The sequence below is a fragment of the Nyctibius grandis genome, chromosome 10 (assembly GCF_013368605.1).
Source record: "Nyctibius grandis isolate bNycGra1 chromosome 10, bNycGra1.pri, whole genome shotgun sequence".
In the NCBI taxonomy this organism is placed as follows: Eukaryota; Metazoa; Chordata; class Aves; order Nyctibiiformes; family Nyctibiidae; genus Nyctibius; species Nyctibius grandis.
Window position 1 is genome coordinate 7,466,542 of NC_090667.1, and position 23,749 is coordinate 7,490,290.

General features: G+C 45.6%; 2 protein-coding genes across 2 annotated transcripts in view; both read left to right on the forward strand.

The window, feature by feature from the left end:
- GALNT10 (polypeptide N-acetylgalactosaminyltransferase 10) overlaps positions 1-6,194 on the forward strand; it is a 46,657-nt gene extending 40,463 nt beyond the window's left edge. The window contains exon 11 of the mRNA XM_068409277.1: positions 175-6,194. Coding sequence (XP_068265378.1) covers positions 175-342 — 168 coding nt within the window. The 3' untranslated portion in view covers positions 343-6,194. The remainder of the gene's footprint in view (positions 1-174) is intronic.
- A 3,883-nt stretch (positions 6,195-10,077) lies between these two features.
- On the forward strand, positions 10,078-21,263 carry SAP30L (SAP30 like). Its single transcript, XM_068409426.1, has 4 exons — positions 10,078-10,422; positions 12,295-12,417; positions 14,119-14,217; positions 16,178-21,263. The coding sequence occupies exons 1-4, from the start codon at positions 10,237-10,239 to the stop codon at positions 16,304-16,306; spliced, it is 537 nt and encodes a 178-aa protein (XP_068265527.1). The 5' UTR covers positions 10,078-10,236; the 3' UTR covers positions 16,307-21,263.
- The last annotated feature ends 2,486 nt before the right edge of the window (positions 21,264-23,749 follow it).

The window sequence follows — 23,749 nt, forward strand, 5'->3', positions numbered from 1 at the left end:
TAAGGGGTGGGGATGGACCCTAACACTTGCCAACCAGCTAAGTGTGGAACAACTTCTTCAGGTACATCCAAGTGACAAAATAGCTTGCCTTGTTTTTTAAGACTTCCTTCTGTTGGTTTTAAAACAGCTTTGCTTCTCTGCTTAGCAACCTCACGTCAAATTTCTCTTCTCCAGGACAAGACCCTCTACCATCCAGTAAGCAGCAGCTGTATGGACTGCAGTGAGAGTGACCGAAAGATCTTTATGAATAGCTGCAATCCTTCCTCTCCAACACAACAGTGGATATTTGAACATACAAACTTAACTGTCTTGGAAAAATTTAACAGAAATCTTGATCTTTAAAAGACTGAGAAAATATATATATATATTTTACAATTAGAGTTTTTACTGGGGAGGGTTACAAAAAAATTTTTTAAGAATACTTTTTTTTAAACAGTTAATGAAGGTAAAAGGGAGAATCTCAGGAGAAGGTTAACTAGCAGGCCAGTCTTTATTGCGAAGATGCTGCATCCTTCTCTTCTGGGGATGGTGGAATTTTAAAGGCTTTGCCAGAGCCACTTCTGTGCTGAGACTGATCAGAAACTCTGTTTTTAGAGGAGTCTGAATGTGATTCAAACTGCTTTTTTTTTTTCTTTTGTGTTGTTTTATTTCCCACCTGGGTCTGGTGTTAAATAATTTTGTTACCCGGGACCCTCCGGGACTTTTTGTAGCTGCTATACTACCCGCTGAAGCATTCCCACATTGGTGCTTTATCTTCCAAAGTCCATCTAAGTAAAATCTTGAACACAAGATTTAATCTTCCGATGTCATAGACATCAGAGAAAAAAAAAGGGCCATCAAAATATTAAATTAAATGAATATTTTTTTGAGTATTGAGGTTGAGTATTATTACTTTCCAAATCATATCTCTGATAAAGGAATGAGCTCTAGTGGAAGCGCAGCCAAGTGTTGGGAATATCTGTAGTTATTAGCGATGAGGAATCTGGGTTTCTGGTCCATTCACTTTGCAGTCAGTTTGTCACTCACTGTTGAATCTTCAAGGTGAAAGATTAGCAGAGGGTTTTTAAGTAAGCACAGCTCTTAAAGGTGAAGATTTTTGCTGAGAGCCTTTGGCTATCAGGTTGCAAATTTGCCTCTTATTCTGTATCTTTTTAGCATGGACATGTGTAGGGTTTCTCACAGTTAAATCTGCTACATGAAGGCAACTTCCATCTTTCCTTTAGAGATTTAAAGGCTAACTTAATTCACAGTTGGTGTGAGCAGATTAATTCAGTATAATTAAGTCAGGGCTGAGAGTAGCTATTGGTCTTTATTCATTTGTTCTTCAGTGTGTAGTTGGTTGCAGTCATGAGTTCTGTGGTCAGTAGTGTTCTAGCCTGGTGGGAATGTGCTGTTAATCTCTGCTCCTTTCCCAACATCCACAGCACTTGTACAGTTCACTGCAACTGGAAATCTGTTTGCTTAAGCAGAGATGTGGGATTGATGGGCTAATTTCACTAGTACCCCATCCCTTGTGTAGTCAGTTAGCAATGCAAGGTGTTACCCTTCTGGTTTGGCTGCAGGATCTGCCAGATGCTGAACCAGAATTATCTCATCCCAGGAGCTGGAAAAAAGTACTGACACTAAAGGATGAACGGAGGACCATTGCTTTCACGTCTATCTGAAGCAAGTGTTTAAAAAAAACCCACACTAGTTTAAAGTTAAGTTGTTGCAAAAACAGATTTAATAGTTCAGCCCACGTAGTCTTATACTGAAGGCAGCAGTGGCATTTTCTAGTAAAAGCTGAGAATGACGGTGCAGTTAGCCTTTTGCAAAGATGCTGCTTAAATCGATAAAACCAGCCCTTTTCCAGTAGTTGCCCGGCTCCGCGGTTTGTCTACCTGAGGAGGTAGTGTGCAGCCAGCTCTGAGGGTGAAGGGCTGGAACACTCAGGGCAGGAGCGGGGCACCCCTCTGCGACTCTTGATAAGGATGGTTAATGGGCTTCCCTCCGTGGAAGGGCAGGGAAGCTCTGCTCTGAGGTGTCTTTCTCTCATGTGACTCATGTGACAGCAAGGAGATTTTTGCCTCGTGTCAAGAAACAAGCAGGCTGGCTCCCTCTGCAGAGCTCCAGAAGTAAGAAGCCCTTTCTGATGTTGCCGATTGTAGGGTCATTGCCCATGTTTCAGATGTCTTTGAGGCCGTGTAGTGCTGTGTCTGTCAGCTGGGAGCAGACTAGGACACCACTAGCTGCCTCTCAAGCTCTCAAATCTGATGTACTGAGTATGAGGCTCAGAATCATCCCCACCTCTCTCACCTGACAGCTGAGGCCATGTCTGACCTGTTCTGCCAACTTACGTGGCCCATGCAGTCACGAAGCAAGGGAAACACGGGTCCTGCATTGCAGCTGGGACCGGGCTTGCCAAACGTGTTGATGTCTGACATATTGGGAGTGAAGAAAGAAACAAAAGCTCTAAGCTTTCCTTGTGACAGTTCTGCAGCAGCATTGCTATGGAAGTGAGACCAGTGTCAAACAGAGTTGACATCTTTTGTTCTCAGTAACTGCAATATGTCTGTCATTAGGATCCCTTTTCATTTCTGTGGGAGACAGAGCCACTTGCCAGTGCTTTGTGTCTGACTGTTGCTTTCCGTTAGTTATTAATGCTCTCATTAGTCTAGTAGTGCTGACTGTGGATGGCTAGATGGCCTGACTAGATGTCTTTATGAATGTTTTAATACCTGTGGAACAAGAAGCTGTTTGTCCGTGAACAGTGCTAGTTTTTTATAATTGGGACACAATCAGCAAATGATATAAACGGACTGTAGGTCGTTCTGCTTGCAGCTTGCAACTTTGTGTGTCTTAGTTTTCTAATGAGAGGAGTACCTTCTGTTTCTAAAATGCATGGCTTGCTTTGTACTTGGGCTCACCTTGTGAAGAGAGTCCTGGCTGCTTGGCTTGCTGGACGCTTGCTTCAGAGAGAACTGCAGTAACGAACAGGTCTTTTACCACTTAATGATCTTTATTTGGAGAGAAAGGACAGCTGGTAGTGGTATGCACCAAAAGATTAGGTAATTGTTGAGGCAATTCCTGTTAGACAACTGACCACCAGTACCTGGAAACTGGCACTTTAGTGTGAGTGGTCCTGCTGGGTCCTTCTCAGTATGGTTGATCTGATCTGTTTTCTGAAGGTTTGGGATCTGAGTGTGATTAAGTGCCCCACAAATTCTGTACACTCTGACTGGCTCGCTGAGCTTTGAACTATTAATTTATTTACATCAATTATACTTTTTAATACCCTAGAGGCTTTGCTGACTAATGAGAAGGCTTAATATAGTCAACCATCCACTGATTGAGAAAGAGAAGCTGTATTTCATCATCCAGATCTTTAATTGAGCCTTTGCTGGGCAATCTGGTTAATTATTCCAATTACTTTTGATTATTTGTAAGCAAAATTGCTAAAGCATGAAGACATAAGCAAATCTTCACATCTGCATGCAAGTCAAGACTGGAGATTAAATACCAGTGATTATCTAATGCAAAATAAATGTTTTCATATTTTTTTCCCAAAAAATATTCAAACCACCCTTCTCTCCAAGGCTGCATAAATTCTGCTGCTTTTAAGTATCAGAATCCCAGACAACAGGGGGATCCCTGGATGTGTGTTTTGTCGCATAATAATACTTTGATTTGCTCTTGAAGCTCTTGTTGATTTATACTGGTGCTAATCTCTAAGGCCTACAAGCAGAGTAATAGGTTTGGGGCTCTTATGTGTGCGAGATGTCTTTTCATGCCTGGGAAATTAACTTTCTTTTCCACACCATAATAGAAGAATGTGTGAGCCTTACTGAAAGGGGAATACAGCATCATTAAAATAAAGATGTGCCTTTTTAAATGTAAATGTACAGCAAATGCTTAAACTTGAACCATTTCCTAGTGCCTTGCTGGACAAGAGAGAAGAGGGGAAGGGGTGGGGAGATAAGGATGTAAGAGAAAGCTTGACTCATTCAGTGTTTGTGTGTGTTTTTTAAAATGTCTGACTTTAAGTGCAAAATTTGTGTGAATAACAGTAATTCAGAAGCTCCTGGGTTTCCTCTGTTAATCCTCTATCATTAATGACTCTGGGGGTGGGGGGGGGGGGTTGTCACTACTAATAGGAAGACTTGGAAATGATGGCAGCTTCCTCTTGGTACACTGTTAACAACTAAAGCTGGCCCAGAGGATGTCTTGGTTAGCTGTTGGATGTTTCACCTCATGGTGAAGGCTCGTGCATTCCACCAACATGCGCAATCCTACATTTTATTTTCTAAGTATCCAAATCAGAAATTATAAGTAGTCCCAAAGACACTTAAAATCTGTAGAAGTGTGTTTCATAAAGTCGACACCTTCCATCACTGGGAAAGTTCTAAAAGGTGTGTTCAAATGTTTAATACAGAAGTAGCAAGAAAGCAATTTCTCAGCTTAACTTTCTTCCTGGTTTGTTTTACAGTAGTCTACTCCCAGGGCTTTGCTTTCCTTTACTGGAGAGTTCCAGTCAGTGAACTTTCCTCCTCCCTGCTGCACTGAGACATCAATGTACTGGAAGTCAAACAGGCACCACCAGCAACCAGCATTGCAAGAACAGTGCTCTCGTAGCTGCTGTAGGATGATTATAGTGGCTATGCTGGCTTGCATCACCGCGGGGAGAGGAGAGATCTCCTAAAAGTCATACCGGGCAGTCGTGTAACTGCTGGGTGAGAAGGGAGAAGCTTTTATTTTAAATTGTCTTTCAAGATAGGGACAGACACTTGGATGGTTTTGACTGGAGAGAACAGAGAGCCTCTAGCAGTCAGCCTGTCATGCGTTCAGTTGAAAGAGCCCTGGTAGAGTCATGTCTGAAACAGTCTGGCTCTGCTAGCACAAGGGATCCAAGTGTACCTTGTATCCCACATCCACTCCCAACTGCTGTGGTTCACGTTCCTGCTCCCCTACTGCATTTCTAACCACTTACAACAAAGGAGCCTGGTGGTGCTGAATTCGGTCCTTATGTGACAAGTGGCAATCTAGGTTTCCATTTTAACCATCTTTAGCATGAAAAGCTTCTTCAGTAGTTAGCAAACTGTTGCCAAAATGGTGAGTAGCTTTAGGTTAATGTCAGAGTCTGTGGGGATAGGATTACAAGGTCTTTCACAGGATACATAGCAAAAGGGGAGCTGGACTGGGAGGCAGGAGCACTGGGTCCTGCTCCCAGTCTAGCGGTGGCCTATTACCTGATCTTACGCAAGGCAAGTCTGTGTGCTGCAATTTCCCAGTCTGTGTAAGGTTTAGCTTTAAGTGCTTTATTTGCTGACCTAATGAGCGTGGAGTTCGTATTTTAAAACAAGCGGCAAGTCCTCACCTGCTTCGAATGGAGGGGAGAGATGCAATGGGTGGAGAATGGGAAAGCTGAGATCGGAAATTTCCATCAGCATTCAACACTCAGTTGTCAATTCATTTCATATTCCTCATTAACCAGTCCAGTTGATTTATTCACGTTATAAATTTAAAGTGTAACTAAAGTAGACTCACCTCCTGCTCTGATTGCTCCTTTGTAGTGTCATGCTTTAACTTGGAGATCTGTGTATGAAACCAGGCAATGACAGATTACAGAAATCCTAATAAAAATCCTCTGTCTGTTTTTTTGCCTGCGCTAGCTGAGTATGCTCCTTTATTCGCTGCATTTGAGCTTTCTTGATGCTTCTGTATGACCCAAAAGGCTGCAATGATCCCAGCAGATGTGAGGGGTTTGGGAGTTTTATAGAAAGCCACTGGATCTATGTGGTCTTAAATCTACTAGTTCAACTCTAGGAAAAAAAGTCCTAATCCCAATTAGTGAGCAAGCAAATGTGGACTTCAGCCACAAAACGAGATAAAAACTGATCAAGCTAATAGACTAAAACATTAGCCCTTACGATAACAATAACAAATAGCTTCAGCCTCTAGGGTGGAGAAGGGAATTGGCTTCAAAATGCATTCTCCAGGATCTCGGTGATAAGGTCTAAGTTTGTCTGTTCCTTGTACTGCATGCATTTTATCTGTAAAACTGGATGGTGCCTCTTGAATCAGTGTATATTTATTTCTGTGCATATTAGGACCAACAGCCTAATATCTGGGGGTGGTAAAGGACTTGTAGCACTTTAATGTAGTAGCTTTCATAAATTGGGAATAATTGATAGAATGCTTAGTGTTTTTAAAGTTGAATGGACTTCCTTTTATAATATATTTAAAATAAATTTTTAATGTGTTTTCTGAAACTGTGTATGCAGAAATGACTGTTCCTGCCTGTTCTGCTCCCGTGATTGATTTCCCTTCTCTCTACTTCTTATGAGAATAAGCTTAGTTACCCTGGGCTGGTGTTTCCTCAGCATAGGCTTCCTGCCACATCACACACTGCTTTCCTCCGGCCCCTTTGGGAAACATCCTTCCCAGCTGCCCTTCGAAGTCGTTGGGTATAAATTGGAGGGTTTACTATGTTCATGCATGAGCAGCCGACAGTCTCACGCCCGAGTGCTATGTTGGGCATACGTGGTGGGTTCAGGCAGCGGGGGGCTGCAGAGATGCCTGTGGGACAGGAGCTGTGAACTCCTGTCTGCCCCTCACAGCTGCTTCCAGCCAGCTCTGAAGTCAGTGGGAACAACCCACCATGCCCCAAAACTCCAGCCCATCAGAGGACCCTGCGGCATTTCATCTCAGACAAGTTTAATGAAGAGCGGCAGCCGCAAGGAGAGGAGACATGTGAGGAGAAATGTAAGGAGATGTGGACAAAGCTGGAGGAGACGTGGAGGGAGACGTGTTCGTGCAAGGAGGCGCTCCGTGCCCAAGGGTGCAATCCTGGAGGGACCATGGCCATGGTGGATGACTCGTGCCAAGGTAGGACACCCCTAAGGGGTAGTGGCCATGGACAGTCCTTGTTGGTAGGGCACGCTGGGAAGCACAGAGGAGCGGAGAAAACCCGGCATGGAGAAGTGAAGACAAACAGTTTCACACTTGACCCTGTCCTCCTGCACCACCTGTCCCCACTGAATGGACTGGGCGAGACTGTGTATGAACAGTGGCAGAAGGAGGTGAAACTGCAGGGAAGACTGTGCCGTGATTCTTGGCCATGGGAACATTTCCCAGGGAGAGTATGTGCCAAAAGCTGTGACAGTTTAAGCATTTTAGCAGGTTCAATATGTGCCACCGTAGAAAAATCCTGAGGAGAGTGGGAGTCTGGTGGAAAGCGCTAGGGCGGAGCCTCCATCGGCCCCCAAGGTACAGAAAATGGAAAAGGTCTGATTTCTGACTGGAGGTATAAAAAAATAAATAAAACGGGCTTCTTCCCAGGACATCTTTGGCAGCACAGACCTTTTGGAGAGTAGCATTTCTGACCCAAGAGCCCCGAGGGGCTCCATTAAAACACTAAGTGCCAGATGACAGCTACATCGCAGACATCTTTAGAGTGTAGTGCTGCTCCAGCTGAGCTGTGAAGGCCTGTGCAGGTTCCCCTAATTTGATTAGAGGGCTGGCTTGGATGGGCAGGCTATTACAGCTTCAGAGGCACTAAAGCTGCCTGGGTGCTGATGGGTTTATGAAACATTGTTTCTCAGTTCATTGCAGCTCCCACAAAGAATTATTAGCTCAGGTTAGTGATAGATACCTAATAACGAATGTCTCTATGAGGCAGTTTATTTCGCAGCAAGCTAGTTCCAGACTAGCAGACTGTGAAATCTTGAGGTTCCCATGGGGATAAATATACTGAAATAAACTGCAATTATATGAACACCTCCATGCACTTTATTTTTGAAAAACTGAAAAAAAGGTGTCGTTGTGGTAGCCTGAGCTGGAGGTACTTGTCATGTTTGCTGATTCAATGCTAAAAGCAGGGGTGTTTTTCCTCTTAGCAGGCATTGCAAAACAACTTACCATCTTTTCATTTGCATGGGACGAGAGTTTGCAGCCAAGGATGAAATACAATCTGATGGTAAGTACCAACCTGTTCTGGCACTGATGGTGCCTGTTTCTCCAGCCCCTCCCAGCTCCCCATAGCATAGCCCAGGGAGCACCTGCAGAATCCCCTCCTCACGGGGACAGGAGGAAGTCCTGCCTGGTATGATCATGTTCCCTTTTATCTGCTTGCTTGCTGCTATTATCATCTGTCTGTGCAGTCTGTGCTTTCAGCTTCCCAAATGTCCTTCCACAAGATTTCCTCAACCTGACATTTGATTTTTGTTTGTAATGTTGAGATAAACCTGGAAAGCTTGCTATCGGGGGTTCTGGGATCGCTGGCAGCCTTCTGGTGTTTTCGCTTTCCCAAAACCAAGGGAATGTCTGTGTGGTTTTTGCCAGGAGGGCATTACTTCAAGCAGGCAGATCCCAGGCAGTTTGGCCAGGGGCTTTTGTAAGTGGTGGCATCTTGCTTTTTGAATCTCTTTGCTCTTTGCTAACTGCTTGTTGGTCTGCGGGTAAAGTCATTTGTTTCCACCACCTTCCCATGGGAGTGGCTGGCTCCTGGGAGCGGTGTCCCCAGGAGAGTGCACAGTGGTTCTCTGGTAGTCACATGGACACACAGGGATTAGTAATTACTGGAGTGCACCAGCAATAAAAACTAAGACAAGAGGCAGATCTATTGCCTCCAGATTCACTCTGAGACATGTTTAATATTGCAAGGACTGCCTGGAAAATACATATTTTAGCATTTCTCAGTCGTCTTCTGGGGAGCAGGCAGAACAGGCTGCAAGACACCTGCACCAGTGTTACTGTGGAGCAGGCTGGTGTGATGACCAAGGGCTTTGAGGAGTCTCTTCCTTGCAAAGGTATTTTGTGTGTGTGATTCAGCATGGTTCATCCCATGCTAACGCACGTGGATTTCAGACTTTGAAGTAATTTTAGTCGATAGAACCTTTTCTCTGTTTGTGCAAGAAGTCTTTTCTTTAGGAAGATGAAATCCTTTTCCATTTACAGCTGCCCACGCACCTCTGACAATAGCTTATGCTGTCTGGTATCAGCATTTCCAAAGTAACATCTTTTCTCTACACATCAGTCAGGATTTCTTTCTCCCTCCACCCCCATTTTACCCTTTTTATTTTTTTTATGAAGATGAAAGAAATGCAAAGCCTCAAGCCAGATTGCTTGGGGAAACACATGCCCAGGTCCAGTCTTTTCACTGTCCCTGCCTTGTAATTAGTAAAAAAAATCCATCATCTTTAATAATATTTCAGCGGGGATCTCTAGCCTACACGACAGCAGGAGCCTCATGTGCTGTTGTAGCCAAGAACAGGCCTTGGGGGAGTGTGTCAGCATGAGTTACACGCAAGGGACTGGGCCGGTTGCTCTCCAGAGCGATGCTGGCTCAGCGGCGGCCGGCTGGAGGAGCCCGGCTCGGCAGCCCGCGCTCCAGAGGCTGAGCCGGGCGAGGTTAGAGGCGTGTGTTCCGCTCTGCGGGTCCCCGGGGAGCGGGGAAAGCCCGAAGGTCCGGCGGGGCCCGGGACGCTCCCCCAGGGACAAGGCCGGGCACCCGCTCCGGCAGCGCCCGGGGCGAGGGGAGACGCCGAGTTTCCTCTCAGGCTCCTCACGGGAAGGGAGCGAGCAGCCGGCGGGGCGCCAGGGGAGACCGGGGGCGGCGGGGGGCAGCTGAGGCGCGGCGGGGGCGATCTGGGGGGTGCGGCCGGGGCCGCCGCTCCCCGTGAGCGCCCGTCACGGTGCGGGGGGCGTCGCGCGCCGTTGCCAGGGCCCCGCAGCTCTCCCTGCCCGCGCTCGCGCGCCACTCTCCGCGCGACCTTCCGGCTGCCGTGCGGAGGCGGAGGCGGGCCGGGGGCCGGGCCCTGGCTGCAGACGGGCAGCGCCTCTCACCAATAGACGCGCGGAGTGGCGGCGGCGCGCCCCGCCCCGCGAGCCGCAGCGCCCAACCAGCGCTCCGTCTGCTAAGCGGGGGGGCGGGATTTCCGCTGCCGGGGAGGCGGTTTTGTGTGTGTGAGAGGTGCGCGCGGGGTCCCGGCTCCCCCGCGGGCGGCGGCGCTTGGGGGGCCCGGCCCGGCCCGGCCTCTGCGGGCAGCGCTGAGGGGCGGCGGCGGGCGGCCCTCCCGGCGGCGCCGCCCGGCCCGGCCCCTTCCGCCGGCGCTGAGGGGGGGTCCCCCCTTGAGGGGGCCCCTGCAAGAGCGGGGGGGCCCCCGCGGGAGCGGCGGGGTCCCCCCGAGGGCGGCCCGGTGGCGGCTGTTTCCCCGGTTCTCGGCTCCCCGGGCGGGGTGAGGGGCGGGCAGGTGGGCGATGAATGGTTTCAGCACCGAAGAGGACAGCCGGGATGGGCCTCCCGCCGCCCCGTTTTACGGCCAGAGCTGCTGCCTCATCGACGACGGGGAGCGCTGCGTGCGCCCCGCCGGCAACGCGTCCTTCAGCAAGAGGATCCAGAAGAGCATCTCGCAGAAGAAGCTGAAGCTGGACATCGACAAAAGCGTGAGTTGCGGCCTCCGCCGGTCCTGTCCGCCGCCGCCGGTGCCCCGAGGGGCTGGCCGGGCGCGCCTCGCCGTCCCCAGCCCGCCGCCGCACTGCGGTCCCTCCCGGGGAGGCCGCGCTCCGGGCGGGCGGGCGGCGGAAAGTTGCTTCTCCGCCCGGCAAGTGGAGGTTTGCGATTGCCCCGGGGGGTTCGCGTGACCCCTGCGAGCTGTGGGGAGAGCGGGGTGCGAAGGGCGATGCTTTGTGTTGCGGACTCGGTTCCTATGGACCGCGTTTTCCCATCCTCAGTGTCACTACACCAGGGTGAGAGAAACGGGTAGAGATACGGCTGTTCCTCATGGCGCTGGTTATCGTAGAATCATGGGATGGTTTGGGTTGGAAGGGACCTGAAGCAGCACTAAAAACCGTGTTTGGGAGGAAAGCTGTCATGGGGTAGGGAGCAGATGATGTTCAGGGGGAGCAGAGGAGCTTCGGAGGCAATAGTGCTGTTTTAATTTCAGTTTCGTATTGAAAACATCTGACGCTACTAGGTGTGATCAACGACGTGGGTTACTGTTTCAGTTAGGTGGCACTGATGTTACATCTTAATTGGTAAGAATTCGTGTTGTAGTGAAGCAGGTTGTTAAAAATGAAGTGTTGCATCCACCTGGAGAGGCGAGGTGTGCTGCCTCTTAAACAGGGCACTTGCGCACTTGTTCGCTGGTGGGCACTGAACAGCCCCGTTTGCTGCTGACCGCTTGATGACATTAAGTGACAGCTGTCAGCTCACGGTAGAAGCAGGTCGTTTGCCAAGTAGAGAAACAGGTAGAGCAGAGCAGCCTGTCAAGTTTACAGAAGGAATTTCTCAGAAGTGACTCTGTTCACTGAATCCTGCTCTGCATGCTTTTCTTACCTGATTTTTAAAGATTAAAACCAAAAAAAAAGGTGAAGTTTTGAGTCAGGTTGTTTGGTAGCTTCCCCAGTTGGTTAGGTCCCTTTTGCACAGTGGAAATACATCATGTCACGGGAAGAGGGTGGCTCGATTTGAAATATAATCTTATTCTTAAAAAACAGAGTGTTTCTCCTGGATGTAGTCCTCAGCAGATTTGTCTAGTGGTATAGTAATTTCTTTCATTTTAGAAGTGGTTCTTTGCTAACAGATGAAAGGCTTTTGAAATAAAAAGAGGAAATCAGACTAATGAACTCAAAATGAAGCGGGCTGCATAAAGTGATTTCGAAGGTTGGGGGGGTGCCTATGCCATCTGAAGACATTTTTGCCTTACAGGTACCAAATAATTTTGATCATTTGTGGTCCTTTGTCGCATATGAGCTAATTCTTGTGAGATAATATCTGTTAAAAAGGGGGCTCTATAGCAGGATAAGCTATAGGAAAGAGCTTTTTGCTTTTGGTTTGCTTGTTTTAATTGAGGTAATTAGCCAACTGTTATTTGATCTAGATTTTGAAACACTTGCATTAATAATCTCATGTAGTGTTTAAACCAGAAAGTTCACAAGAGTGGAACAGAATGATGTTTTTCTTGGTAGTTACCTGGTAGTAAGTCCTGAAGCAAATGCACTTCCTCCAGGCAATTACCTATTTTTTAATAACACGTAATTACAGCCATAAAAAAGAAGTATATTATCAGCAGAGGTTCAGGTTCAGCTGGAGCTCTTGAGTCCTTCATTTTCCTTTTTAGTCTTTGTAATGTAAATTATCTCTAACTCAAGAGTACAATATCAGTCCTGGAGTTTAAGATTAGAAATTCCTTAATGTCATGAGGCAGTCAGTCATGAGGGATGCACCCTCTCATGCTGGTGTCTTAAGTGTCTGCTGTTGAGCACAGTTTCTACAGGACCTGTTTTAATTGTTTTTTCATCACTTCTGATTCTTAGGTGAGACATCTGTATATTTGTGATTTTCACAAGAACTTCATTCAAAGTGTCCGAAACAAAAGAAAGAGGAAGACAAGTGATGATGGAGGTGACTCTCCTGAGCATGAAACGGATGTCCCGGAGGTTAGTAGGTACCAAGTGGGTGTAGGATGTTTTACCAATTTTGAGCATGTTGAATTTTGACTTGGGTGTTTTCATGTATTGGGGAAATATTTAAATTTTAAATTGCAACTCCACTGAAACTGCTATGGAGTTACTCTCATTTTTCAGGAAGACTTTTCTGATGTGTAATGTCCTCATCTTCTTTTTCATCCCTATATGAGTTCTTTGCCCATGTAGATTTTTCTATAAGAAGAGGTGTGATAAGGTAACTGCACAGCTTCACGTATGTACTGCTTCCAAACAGAGAGCTGTTAAAACAGTATTTGATACTAATTCTTTTCTAAAGGTAAAAATAAGTTATTTTCAGTGGTGACTGAGGCCCTGATAAGGTTCTTTGTTACCTAGTGTGCATTGTTTTGCAAGTATACTACAGAATCCAATGGGTCAGTCTCTCTGTGTTTGGGTATGTGATATCCAGGGATATTAACCTTCTCCAGACCTTCGCATATATGGTATTTTTGACGCTATTTAAAACTACCCTCAAATAATTCTTAACATATTTTTATTTTCGGGAAATAGGCCTGGGGTTTTTTTTGGGTTTTCTTTCTGTGTTACAGAACTCTAGAATAATCTGTCCTCTGTGCCATTGTGTTCTGCATTTGCTTTGGTGATGTTTCTGGTACTGTTGACACTGCAAAAAGTTGTGCAGAGGTGATGTTCGTGGAGGAGCTGAGCTCTGGCCACGTCAGCAGAGCCCTCTGCTGGAAATGCCACCCCAGCTGGCAAAAAGCATTTTATTTCTGGGGAAAAAAAAAAAAGCCAGCAAGACTCATTTTGCAAGCAAAGCCATGTCTTGTTTGCAAAGCTGTGTCAACACGCCTCCTGTGTGGAGGTGTTGAAAGAGTAGACAGTTTTTGGTTTGTTTTTGGTTTTTTTTTTTAAGGATACCTGACCTTTTGTTGTAGCTGTTTGTGTTTCCATTCTGCAAGGTTCTCTGTCAAAACTTTCCCATACAGGCTTTCTGTTAGTTGCCAGGATGACTGGTGAAGACCCAGCTGGCATCTAACAATGTTAGTGCTGTAGAGCATGCAGGGTATTTGGTGGTTAAAAACTGAGGGATGCACATCACCTAGCTGAATAGGGAACTCTGCAGTGGGTCAGTTTTAATGTCATTTTCTTCTTGGTTTTCAGCAGAGATTCCTTTTGTCTTTGAAACATGGCATTTTCCACATGATCTTCATCTTCCTGCCCGTAACCTCCCCTACCACCACCCTTGCTTTTAAACAGCGCACTTCCCATTGAAGTATTGGAATTTCATTTCTTCTCTGTCTCTGTATTCTGTTTTATGTCACAAGCCATTTCTTCAGTGCCTGCTAAATTGATATTTCGTTTGTGAGCTTTTTAAACCTTGTGGGAACAAAAGGTTTCCCTTTGCTTGCAGGTTGCAGAGGTGTAATTGAGAGCAGAAATTGGCCAGCAATTCTATTGACAGCACGTGAACCAGAACAAAATCTTGTATTTCCCTGAAGCTATTTTGGTCCTTTAGCATTAACAAATGCAAAATATACTTAGATTTGTCAGTAAGGCAAGCTGATGTCATTGTGAATGCAGGCAAGGAGCAGTCCTGCTGAGAAAGAAATAGTTATTTTTAGATAACTCTACATATCTGCCTAATAGAAGCTAAAGGAAGTGCTGATCCCCTCTTCTCTGCACCATTTCCAGGTTGACTTGTTCCAGCTCCAAGTGAACACTCTGCGACGTTACAAAAGACATTACAAGTTGCAGACTAGGCCTGGACTCAACAAGGCTCAGCTAGCAGAAGTAAGTGACAACAGAGGTGGTGTAATCTCTGTTATTAAAAAACTTTTTATCTCCGTGCTGAAGTGCACGTTTCTTGGACACTAATACCTGTAGTGACTCTCTCGCTAGCATGTACCATGTGCTCTGCGAAAGGTTTCAGGGATGACACCAGCAGAAAGCTGCGTGCTTTCTTTCACCCGAGACAGTCATGGAATACATGGAAGCTGGTCTTGAAAACATGTTTTAGTAACTTGCTTTTCTCTGCTTCCTTTCCCTCCTTGTTCATAGTCACAATCTGTTACAGAACAGAAACAGAACCTGGTTTCCAGTGGCTTAGGTATTGCCTGAAGGTGGCTGTTGTACTGAAACTCCAACGTACACACTACTAGTCACCTTAAGTGCCCCTGTTAGTTTTTCTTTCCTCACAGGCACTTGAACTGGTTGGAATTGGTTCTTATTAAAGGCAAAATGACCATGGTCACTGACGATGACTTCAGATTCCTTATTTCCCTCCCTTGTCCTGATGTCTTATGATTCTTTATTAAGTCAATACAAGGCTCTTAAGGGCCTCTGCTGCTGCTTTCTCACCATATGGGGTACTTGTTAAGGAAGAACTCTCTGTAACTCTTTGTTATTTGGGCTAGTTGTGCTTGGTGTGCATCTGCTGTGCTGCTTGGTGTGCATCTGCTCTCCTTCCTGACTGAGGGAAGGCATTCTGTGGGAAAAGTCTTCTCTAAACTTGAAAAAGCTGTAGCAGTTACTGAATGGTAACAAGGTGGTTTTTGTAAACTGAGGCTTTCAAAACTTTCTGTTTTGCTTTTGCTTTAAAGAACAACAACCAGCAGACTAAAAAAGACAGCAAGACACTGTCTTGCTCTCTTTCAGAGTCAGCTAGGGAATGAATATACAGAATATAGAGAATGTGTAGCACAGTGCATGTAGGAGTAAGGTGAACGAAGCAGGGTGGGTTTATGTCCTCATTTGTCATGTTCTAACTAACCAGTTCATAGTCTCTCAGCTACCTCCTGCCGTGAAGGACTGCTTACTTAGGGAATTTATCATGAATGTGCCCAGGAGGAAAAATAAAATAAAATAAAACTACTATGCAAGCAGAAAATAAAGGGAGCCTAACTTAAAGTTGTCACACACTTCCCAGATTTCCTGTGAAGTCTGAGCAGCTTTGACCCTACGCTGGATCCTCGTCCAGCTCCCATGCTTGAATCACTGCTGCCTGAGGCTCTTAGACTCCTGCTGCTACCCCACCGTAAGGAAAACTCAAACTTCCATAAATCTTCTTGGAGTGACTTATTGCTCAGCCTGTATCAACATCCAGTTCTGGAGCTGTGTTGGGTACCAAAAAAGAGCTGCTTCTGTATGAGGAGCAGATCTCATCCAGCTCCAACATGTTTTCTACGTTCATTTTCTGAGGAAAAAGCAGCTAATGGTGCAGGGCTTATGGTAGTGTCAGAGAGGGGTAGCCCTAACCAAATCCTAACCCTCCCATTGCAAATCCCCTGGTGTTCCTTCCAGTGCAAACTTATCCAGTGTGTTTTCCTTTGGACTCTAAAACTTTGCTACATCTGGTTGACACAGCAAAGTGTTCAATATTTCTGACACTCTCCTTTAAAATATTGAGGTGAAGGGAAAACTTGCTCTCCAAATAATCTCGGCATGAAATGCCACCTAGGAGAGGCTGTGATGCTTTGGCAGGAGGACATTCTGGCTTCCAGATTCCGCTTGTAGGTTGGCTCCACATACTGCTGACATAGAAAGACTGTGCTATGTTCATATGCACGTTCCAGCTGTAAAGAGAGAGGGAGGTAAATGAGGACTGACAGTTTGAATTGGTGCATGTTTGACTAAAAGTCTATTATGCTCAGTGGCCATAAAATCGTTTCTGGAAAGTGAAGAGAAATGCTGTTCTGATTGTTTTTGCTTTTTAATTTCAGAATTTCTGTCTCTTTAAATGTTGTCCTTCTAGACCGTCAGTCGTCACTTCAGGAATATTCCTGTGAATGAGAAAGAGACGCTTGCGTATTTCATCTATATGGTGAAGAACAACAAGAGCAGGCTGGACCAGAAATCAGAAGGTAGCAAGCAACTAGAATGAAGATTAACAAGCCTTGGAATAAGGGAGACCTTGAAGGAACAGATGGTATTGTGCATTTTAGGTATATAAAAACTTTTGGAAGTATATTGTAAATTTTTTTTAAATGCAGTAAGTCTGGATGACAGAAAAAGATATAGACATTCTTATCAGGAGTATTTGAAAACATGTGCCTAGCATGTTTCTGAAGACTTCTTCCCCTCATTTCAGTCACATTGGAATAAAGAAATGAGGATAATGGGGAAACCAAGTAAACCTGTAGGACTGTGGAGTTTGTCAACTCAGTGTTTTAAACCATTTCTGGAAATCTGCATCTCCGTGCAATTCAGATCACAGATGGATTTTTTTCACTGAATTCAGCCTGCATCACAAACCACCATGCAGTTTGTCTTGGCGCAGGACTGGAATAGCGGCAAAGATCGAATTCATTATTGAGGTGCATGGGTCAGAAGTTTGTCTGAAGCTTGCTCCCCACCTACACATGCTTCGTCTTGCCTTGAGTCAGTGCTTCAAGTCCCAAACTTCTACAAGTGCTCCAGCTCACCAAATCTACTCTGGTGAACACTACTTGACTAGTCTGAAATTGATTTTTTTTTTTTTTTTTACCATTTTTCTTCCCACCCCCTTCCAACACGGATGCCAAACAACTCTGCAATCTCTTTTTCTAATTTCTTTTATTTAAGAACTCACTCATTAATTGTCTGTAAGCATTTAAAACCTTCTGCATTTCCTCAGAATGTGGTATTAAGGCAAATGCAGCTTATTTGCCGGGTTTGATCATGTTGGTAGAAATACTTGTTTAATTCACTTATGCGTATTTCCCTTGTATTCAGGGCTCAGTGATGGTAGGTGAAACAGTGGCTTAAGACATCTGTCTTTTAATCTCTGCGTCAGATCAGGTGTCAATCACAAATGATGTGAATTTTATACTGAAGCTGATCTTTAGCAGGTGTCACAAAACTGCTGTGTGGATTAGTGGGCTCGGCAGTCTCTGGTATTAAAGCAGACTTATGCTAATGGGTGTAGCACCATAACCAGGGTAGTGAGCTGACTAGAGCATGATGCATTTCATCTGTCTTTGCAATGGGCAAAAAGTATGGAAGCACTTGCCTTTTGTGAGCATTATGTGTGCTTTCGTAAGAGCTGTGTGGGTGGAGGGTGGCATGCTGGCACTCTCCTGGGCGCTGTAGGAAGAGATCGCTCTGATTTTGTTATTTAAAGCCAAGGTGTCCTTACAAATAGCACAGTGGTTATTTTGGCAAAAGAAGCTTATGAAAGCGTTGGTTGTGACTGACTGTTCTCCAGTGACCTCAAATTCTATTCAAGGGGATCTCATGATTTAAAGCACCACTCTGTTTCTTTGCTGTCCCAACCAACGTCTCCATTCTGTTACAAGATGCCAAGACTCCACATAGAGAGTATGTTCTCAACAAGCCTTAATCAACGAACTGAACAGTAGAAAACTTTGGCTAGCATTTTGTCAATGGCAGGTTTTAATATTCCAAAACTGTATGAAGCTTTGTTGAAGAGCTGAGCACACAGATTACGACCCCAGCTTAGTACTGCATCATGTTTCGTAAGACCTGAAGGGTTCACGCAGTGAAGCTCTTGTTGAAGCTCTCCCAGGGTCTCTTTAAAAATCAAGTCACAATTTAAAGCAAGCTGTTCCACCAGCTCTGAAGTGTTTGCTAGTACTCCAAAAACATGTTCAACAAACTTCAAAATGTCTAAGTCCTGTGTCATAGGCAGAAATACTCTGTTATGGTACACATCCCACTTGTGAAGTTCTGGGGAGTACGATTGTTTCAGCATTTCCTTGTTTGATTCAGTATGGAGTTTAAGAACATCAGCCAGGAGAGAGATTCAAGGAATGAGGAGAGAATGTCTTGTGTTGGTATTTCATGAATGTTTAAAATTTTCCTAATTACGCTGGTCCTTTCCTTATTGAAAGGATGGAGTAATTCCCGCATCAGTCAGCACGATCTGGCTTCTCTCATTCAGGACGGATAGCTAAAAGGGTACGTTCTCTGACTGCATGTTAATCTTCAAAGTGCTCATGTAATCAGAGGATATTACCAAGGGAAAATGAGTTTCTGAGTTGAGAGGGTTATGCCTCATTGTAACTTCTAGACCAAAACTGTAAAAATGTAGTTTGTTTGGGGTTTACTTTTTTGTTGTTGTATTTTGTTTTGTTTTATTTCTAAGAGTAAATAAATCTGTTGGGGTGTTTTAGCAGCCAGCAGCAAAATGATTCTTTTCAAGGAAATATGGTGGCAGGTTCCATCTGTTCAGGTGTATTCACTGGAATGCTTTTGTGCAGAGGTGGTATCCAGGAAGCTTTTTTTTTTTTTCTGAAAACAGTCAATTGATGTGAAATGTGATCATTTGTTGGTTTCACTCTCAAAGCAATTATACTTTTTTGAAAAAATTCTTAATGAAGTGTAATGATGAAGAGATGTTTACCAGCCATTAGCAGTTGTTTATAAGGTGGAAAGCTTGGAGGCAAGACACCAAAGAAACAGAAGAATCTTTGGCTGTCGGACCCACTGGCCTTATAAACCCTTGCAAATGCCTTATTACCTTGTTCTCAACTCAGCTAGAGCAAAACGCCTTGAGCAAAAGAAAGCCGATGTCTTGTTGGAAGGGTTAGCCACTTTATGGCTCCCGTGCTATAAACTGAAATCACACGTCAATTCAGTAGCAATATCCATGTTCAGGGTGCCTGTGATTCTTGAAAAGCATTTAGTGTCTAATAACCAGAAAACGCAACAATGCAATTGTCGTTCTGTATAATACCATTCTGTGTATTTGATTCCTTATGCTGCATGCCAATTAAAAAAAGACTTTCCAACTTTTTGTTTTAAACTTCCAAGTAAATGTGTTTGAACCTCACACTTGTGAAGCCATGAGGTGGGACATTTTCTCAGCACTTTTCGATGGGACTCGTTGGAAAGGTGGAAGACCCAAATCGCTTTGGCTGGTATGATAAGATTATTTTTTTTTTCCCTTTTATATTTTGCTTTTCACAGATGGGCCTTAAATTCTGTCTAGCTTTGAACCATGGAGCACAAGCCTTGGGGGCATGGAGGATGACTAGATGTCATCTTCCATTTATAATAGTGGAAGCTTATTTCTTACAAGCCTGCATAGGTGACGTTTGCCCTGGGGCAGAGGAATCATCTTTGAAGCCCTTCAGCCATTATGTAGCCTAATTCAATGACATAGCCTAATTCAATCCTCATTGAAGACTTGCATTAACTTCATTAGACTTGTGAATAGTTCCAAAGCCATTAGTATGAAATCCAAATAATGTGGAAACCTCTCTTCTGGGGTTAATTTCATCCTGTATGCTGACCCTCTGCTCACTTTAAGGGAAGAAGAAGAAATCATTGCTGGTAGTTATTGGCTTGAGCTCAACTGAAGGGAGTTGGAAGCACGCGAAGACTTGAGTCAGTGGCAGTCTGATGGCTGAAAAGTGCAAATATATCCAAGGAGGCTATGTTAGAATGCAGGTTTTTTAAAATTTCTGCAGCTCAAAGAATAATGTGTATCAATCTGAAGTAAACAATTGCATTAAAAGCTAACGTTTCTTTTGCCAGGCACTTCAGATGCTCAGCCTGAGAAAAGCAGAGTGGGCAGGTTTGTACCACTTGTCCCCAGTACTCTGGTGTCCCAGTTTTCCTTAGAGATGTGGCTGTAAACCACTAGGTAGCCTGGAGTGCAAGACTTGACCAAAACATATCAGGTCTGGCATTTATAGTTAGTCTTAAGTGCAAGCTGGCTTCAGAGAGGCTTTGAAATCAAGAGCCAAAATAATCCACAGTAAGTGCGAGTTTTCAAGCAGGTCATGATGGCACAGAGGCGATGAAACAGGACATGGCCCACAGGGAGACTGAACAAAACACACTTCCACAGTTAGCAACGTGGAGGAAGGTTTGTTCTGTGTTAGCTCTTGTAAGGGATGTTTTATGAGAGGGGAGGAAGGGGGGAGCAGTGCACTTTACATCTTTTGGTTGAGCCAAATGTAAATACCAATGGGAGATCTTCAGCAGTAACTGCCGTTGCAGGGGAGAGAGATGGTCTGCGAGGGGACTGTTTATTTAAATTCGCAGGTCGTTGTACTTCCCCAGAGCACTAGAGTCACTTTGCCTCTGCAGTTTAAAGAGCGGTAACACAAGCTCGCCTCCTGTACAGGAGCCCTTGTGCTGCCCAGAGCATTGACTGAAGAGTCCCAAAGGTGAAGGAATGTTATTGATGCCTCACTCCTCCTGTCACTGATGCCCTTTAGCTCTCTCTAGCTTATCGAGTTAGGGAGTTCTCATTTTCCACTTTCAAAGTGCAAACGAACTGTTACGATGTAAGATGCTCCTTGCACTTTTCACAGCTATCCCCGGTCTCGCGTTTTTGACTTGCCTGTGAACACATCTGTTTGGAATGAATTAATGGTTGAAGAAAGCATGGGGAGAGCAGGGGCAGCTCCTGCCTTAAACCTGAACTTCCCTTGCAAGCAATTCTGCAGGCCATCCTGCACGTCAGCAGGCTCCGGGAGCCTCCTACGTAACTGAGCCCTATCAGGGCTGGGTTTGCTCCTGTCCTAGCACAGCTCTCTGCTCGGCAGCTAGAGCACAGGGGAGGTGAAGAGCAGGTAACTTGCAGAATGGCTTGGAGTCTTCTAGCGGGCTTACTGGGAGAGAAAAACTGTGTTCCCTCTTCTGTTTCTGGCCTCCATGTGTTGTGCTGATCTTATGCCAAATGTTCTGGACACCTTGTATTTTTAACTGTGTAATATAGCTGTGTATTGTTAAAGCAACTTAGTAACTTATAGCAAAAACTGTAGAACTCATTTCTCTGAGGTGTAGGAAATGTCCTGCTTCCACTGTGTATGAGACTTTAACTCTGTACTGTCTGACAAAGATAAAATGCTGAATTTCACTTTAATAAATGATCTATCTAGCAACAAGGCCTACATGCCCTTCTGTTTCCCTTCCTGCCCTTAGCACTTTTGACTCCAGAGCCAAAGGAGTTTTGCTTTGCATGGGTGTTTTGTGCCCGGCTTCTCTGATTCACTGTCATTTCCCACCCATCTCCCCAGGGCCAAAAACACTGCAGGCATGGAGGGGAGAATGGCGCTGCTGACCAGGGTATGTCAAGCCTGAAGCAGAAAACTCAGGTGATGGGCTATTTTGTGACAAACCTGTGTGGGCTGTTGCATGGATGCAAATTGTGGAGTCTTTTGAGTGCAACAAAAAGACGACTCACAACAAAGACGGAGGTTTTTGCAGAGCCATGTGACCTTGCGTTCTGGGGAGTGTTGGGCTTTTCTATGATGAGGTTTTTTTTTTCCTCTCTATCATGAACAGTCAATCAAGTGCAGCATCTCGTTTGATTCATGTTTCCTAATGAGTCTTCTTTATGTCTAGTTCAGCCCTGTGCTTCTGCTTCCTTCTCAAGTTCACCCTGGGCTACATTTCATGCATCACTTCCAGCTCCCGTTGTCCAGAGCCGAAGCTGCGTGCCTAGCTGACCAGGTGGGTGCTACTCCAGAGCAGTGCTGACATGTAGCATCCCAGTGTTCAGTCAGTTAGGCTGCAAGATCCTTTTCCATGTAGTGCTTTATTTCTTTTTCCCGTATTGCTCTTCCTCCTGACCATCAGCTTTCCAGGCAAAGATGCCTCACTTTTTTTTTTTCTGCAGCGAGTGAGTGAGTGATGCCAGAAACTGGGGCTTGAATACTTGTTCTCCTGAACCCTGTCATGGCATTTCCTCAGGCTCTGCTGGCGCTGTCTGAGGCATGATTTAGCCTTGATGTTTAGCCAGGAAACAGGTTGTAGCATAGATTTTCAGACACTTGGGCTCTCACAGAGGATGGTAGGATGTTGAGAGCTTTACACTCAAAATACAAGACCTGAATTTATCACTGTCAAATTAAATTACACTGTTGATTGCAGTAAAGATTTGCGCAGATAATTCTCCACGAAACAATCCCACATCTCCTGTATCCTTATTCCTTGGTGCTGTCCTGCAGCCAAGAGACCTGTCACCTCGTCATCGTTCAATTCATGCCAAGGGCTAAAATGCCCTCTGGGAGGAGGGTGGCAGCTTGTGTTACCTCTGTATGGTGACTTCCAGCCATGCAGAACGTGCCTGTTTATGCTGCCAGTGACACATGCAGGACACTCTTGCTCCCCCCGTCCTACATCCCAGGGTGTTAGCTTTCTGTTGTAAGGGAGTGGGGACTGCAGGAAAGAGACCTGAGAGAACTGAATCAAATTGTGTCGGTGCTTTACTCTGCTGTGAGAAGCAAGCAGTGATAAGTAGTTATGTTTGAGTCTAATATTCTCTTAGCTAAAGACTGACCTTGATGTACAGGAGAGCTGGGGGAGACTGAGCTGGTGCATCAGAAACAGATCCTAATGTCCGTGCCTGCGTTTGTGGACGTGTATGGAGGCCTTTGCAGTGAACCAGGATCTTCTTGTGCGAGGCAGCATGCTGCCATGCTACAGAAGTGTTGTCCCTGTCTCGGGGAGCTCTCAGTTGAAAAAGGTGAGACCAGAGGTGACACAGGCGGGCACCACAAAGCAAAGAGCAAGCGTGGATCACTTCACAGGGCATCACCTGTGTGTTGTCAAGCTTTTTTAGGAGGTGTCAGGGAAAAGCCTTCAGGGGAGGACAAGGGCGGTACACGGCAGCGGAAGGGGAAAAGCTGTGTCATTCACGTTCCCTAATTGGTGAGTGTGGGCTCTTCTGCCAGCACGGTGAGAAGGTGCCCTGCCCAGGGAGGAAAGGCAGAAGGGCTGAAAGAGCACAGATGTGAGCAGCAACCTGTTGTGTGGGTGCTGTCTTTAGCATGAGTGGGTATAATGGGAACTCTGGTGGTACAATAAACTCTGCCAGTTAATCTGCTAATTGGACAGGCTAACGAGTAATGCTGCTTAATCTCATGTTTGCTCCCTGCCAAGAAACCCACGGAAGATTTCAAGCTCAAAACCAAGGAGGAATCTGCTCAGTCTTTGTAACATATTCACACTGAGAAACCCAACAACCAGCAGATTGATCTGATGGGCCTGAAGCTGCTTGTCCCTCCCTCCGCTCCCTGTTGCCGTGCGAGGGCACTGTGAGCTCAGTAACCCGGGCGGTGGGTGCTCTGCAGCTGCACCCCTGCGCCCAGGGCAGCTGGCGGGGGGAGCAGAGCTATTTTCCTATCCCGAAGATGCCTCCTCGGTCGGAGGTGGCTGTACTTGTCAGGTACCGGAAGCAGGAATACGCTGTAGTGGGATGTGGAGATCATAAAAACGGTTTGTTTGGGGGTTATTTTTTTTTTCCTGGTTGGACATTGAAATTGAACACGTCGGATTCTCTGTGTGAGCCGTCCTACGGCCTCCTCGCAACGTTGATGGAAACCAGGCTTTGGTTCCCCGCTCCCCAGCAGAAAGGGCAGCGCAAAGG

Bases quoted from the DNA above. Each gene is read 5' to 3' on its own strand.
- SAP30L (XM_068409426.1), top strand. From the start codon at position 10,237: ATGAATGGTTTCAGCACCGAAGAGGACAGCCGGGATGGGCCTCCCGCC. The intron at 10,423-12,294 runs GTGAGTTGCGGC...TCTGATTCTTAG, and splicing joins AGCTGGACATCGACAAAAGC to GTGAGACATCTGTATATTTG. The intron at 14,218-16,177 runs GTAAGTGACAAC...TTGTCCTTCTAG, and splicing joins ACAAGGCTCAGCTAGCAGAA to ACCGTCAGTCGTCACTTCAG.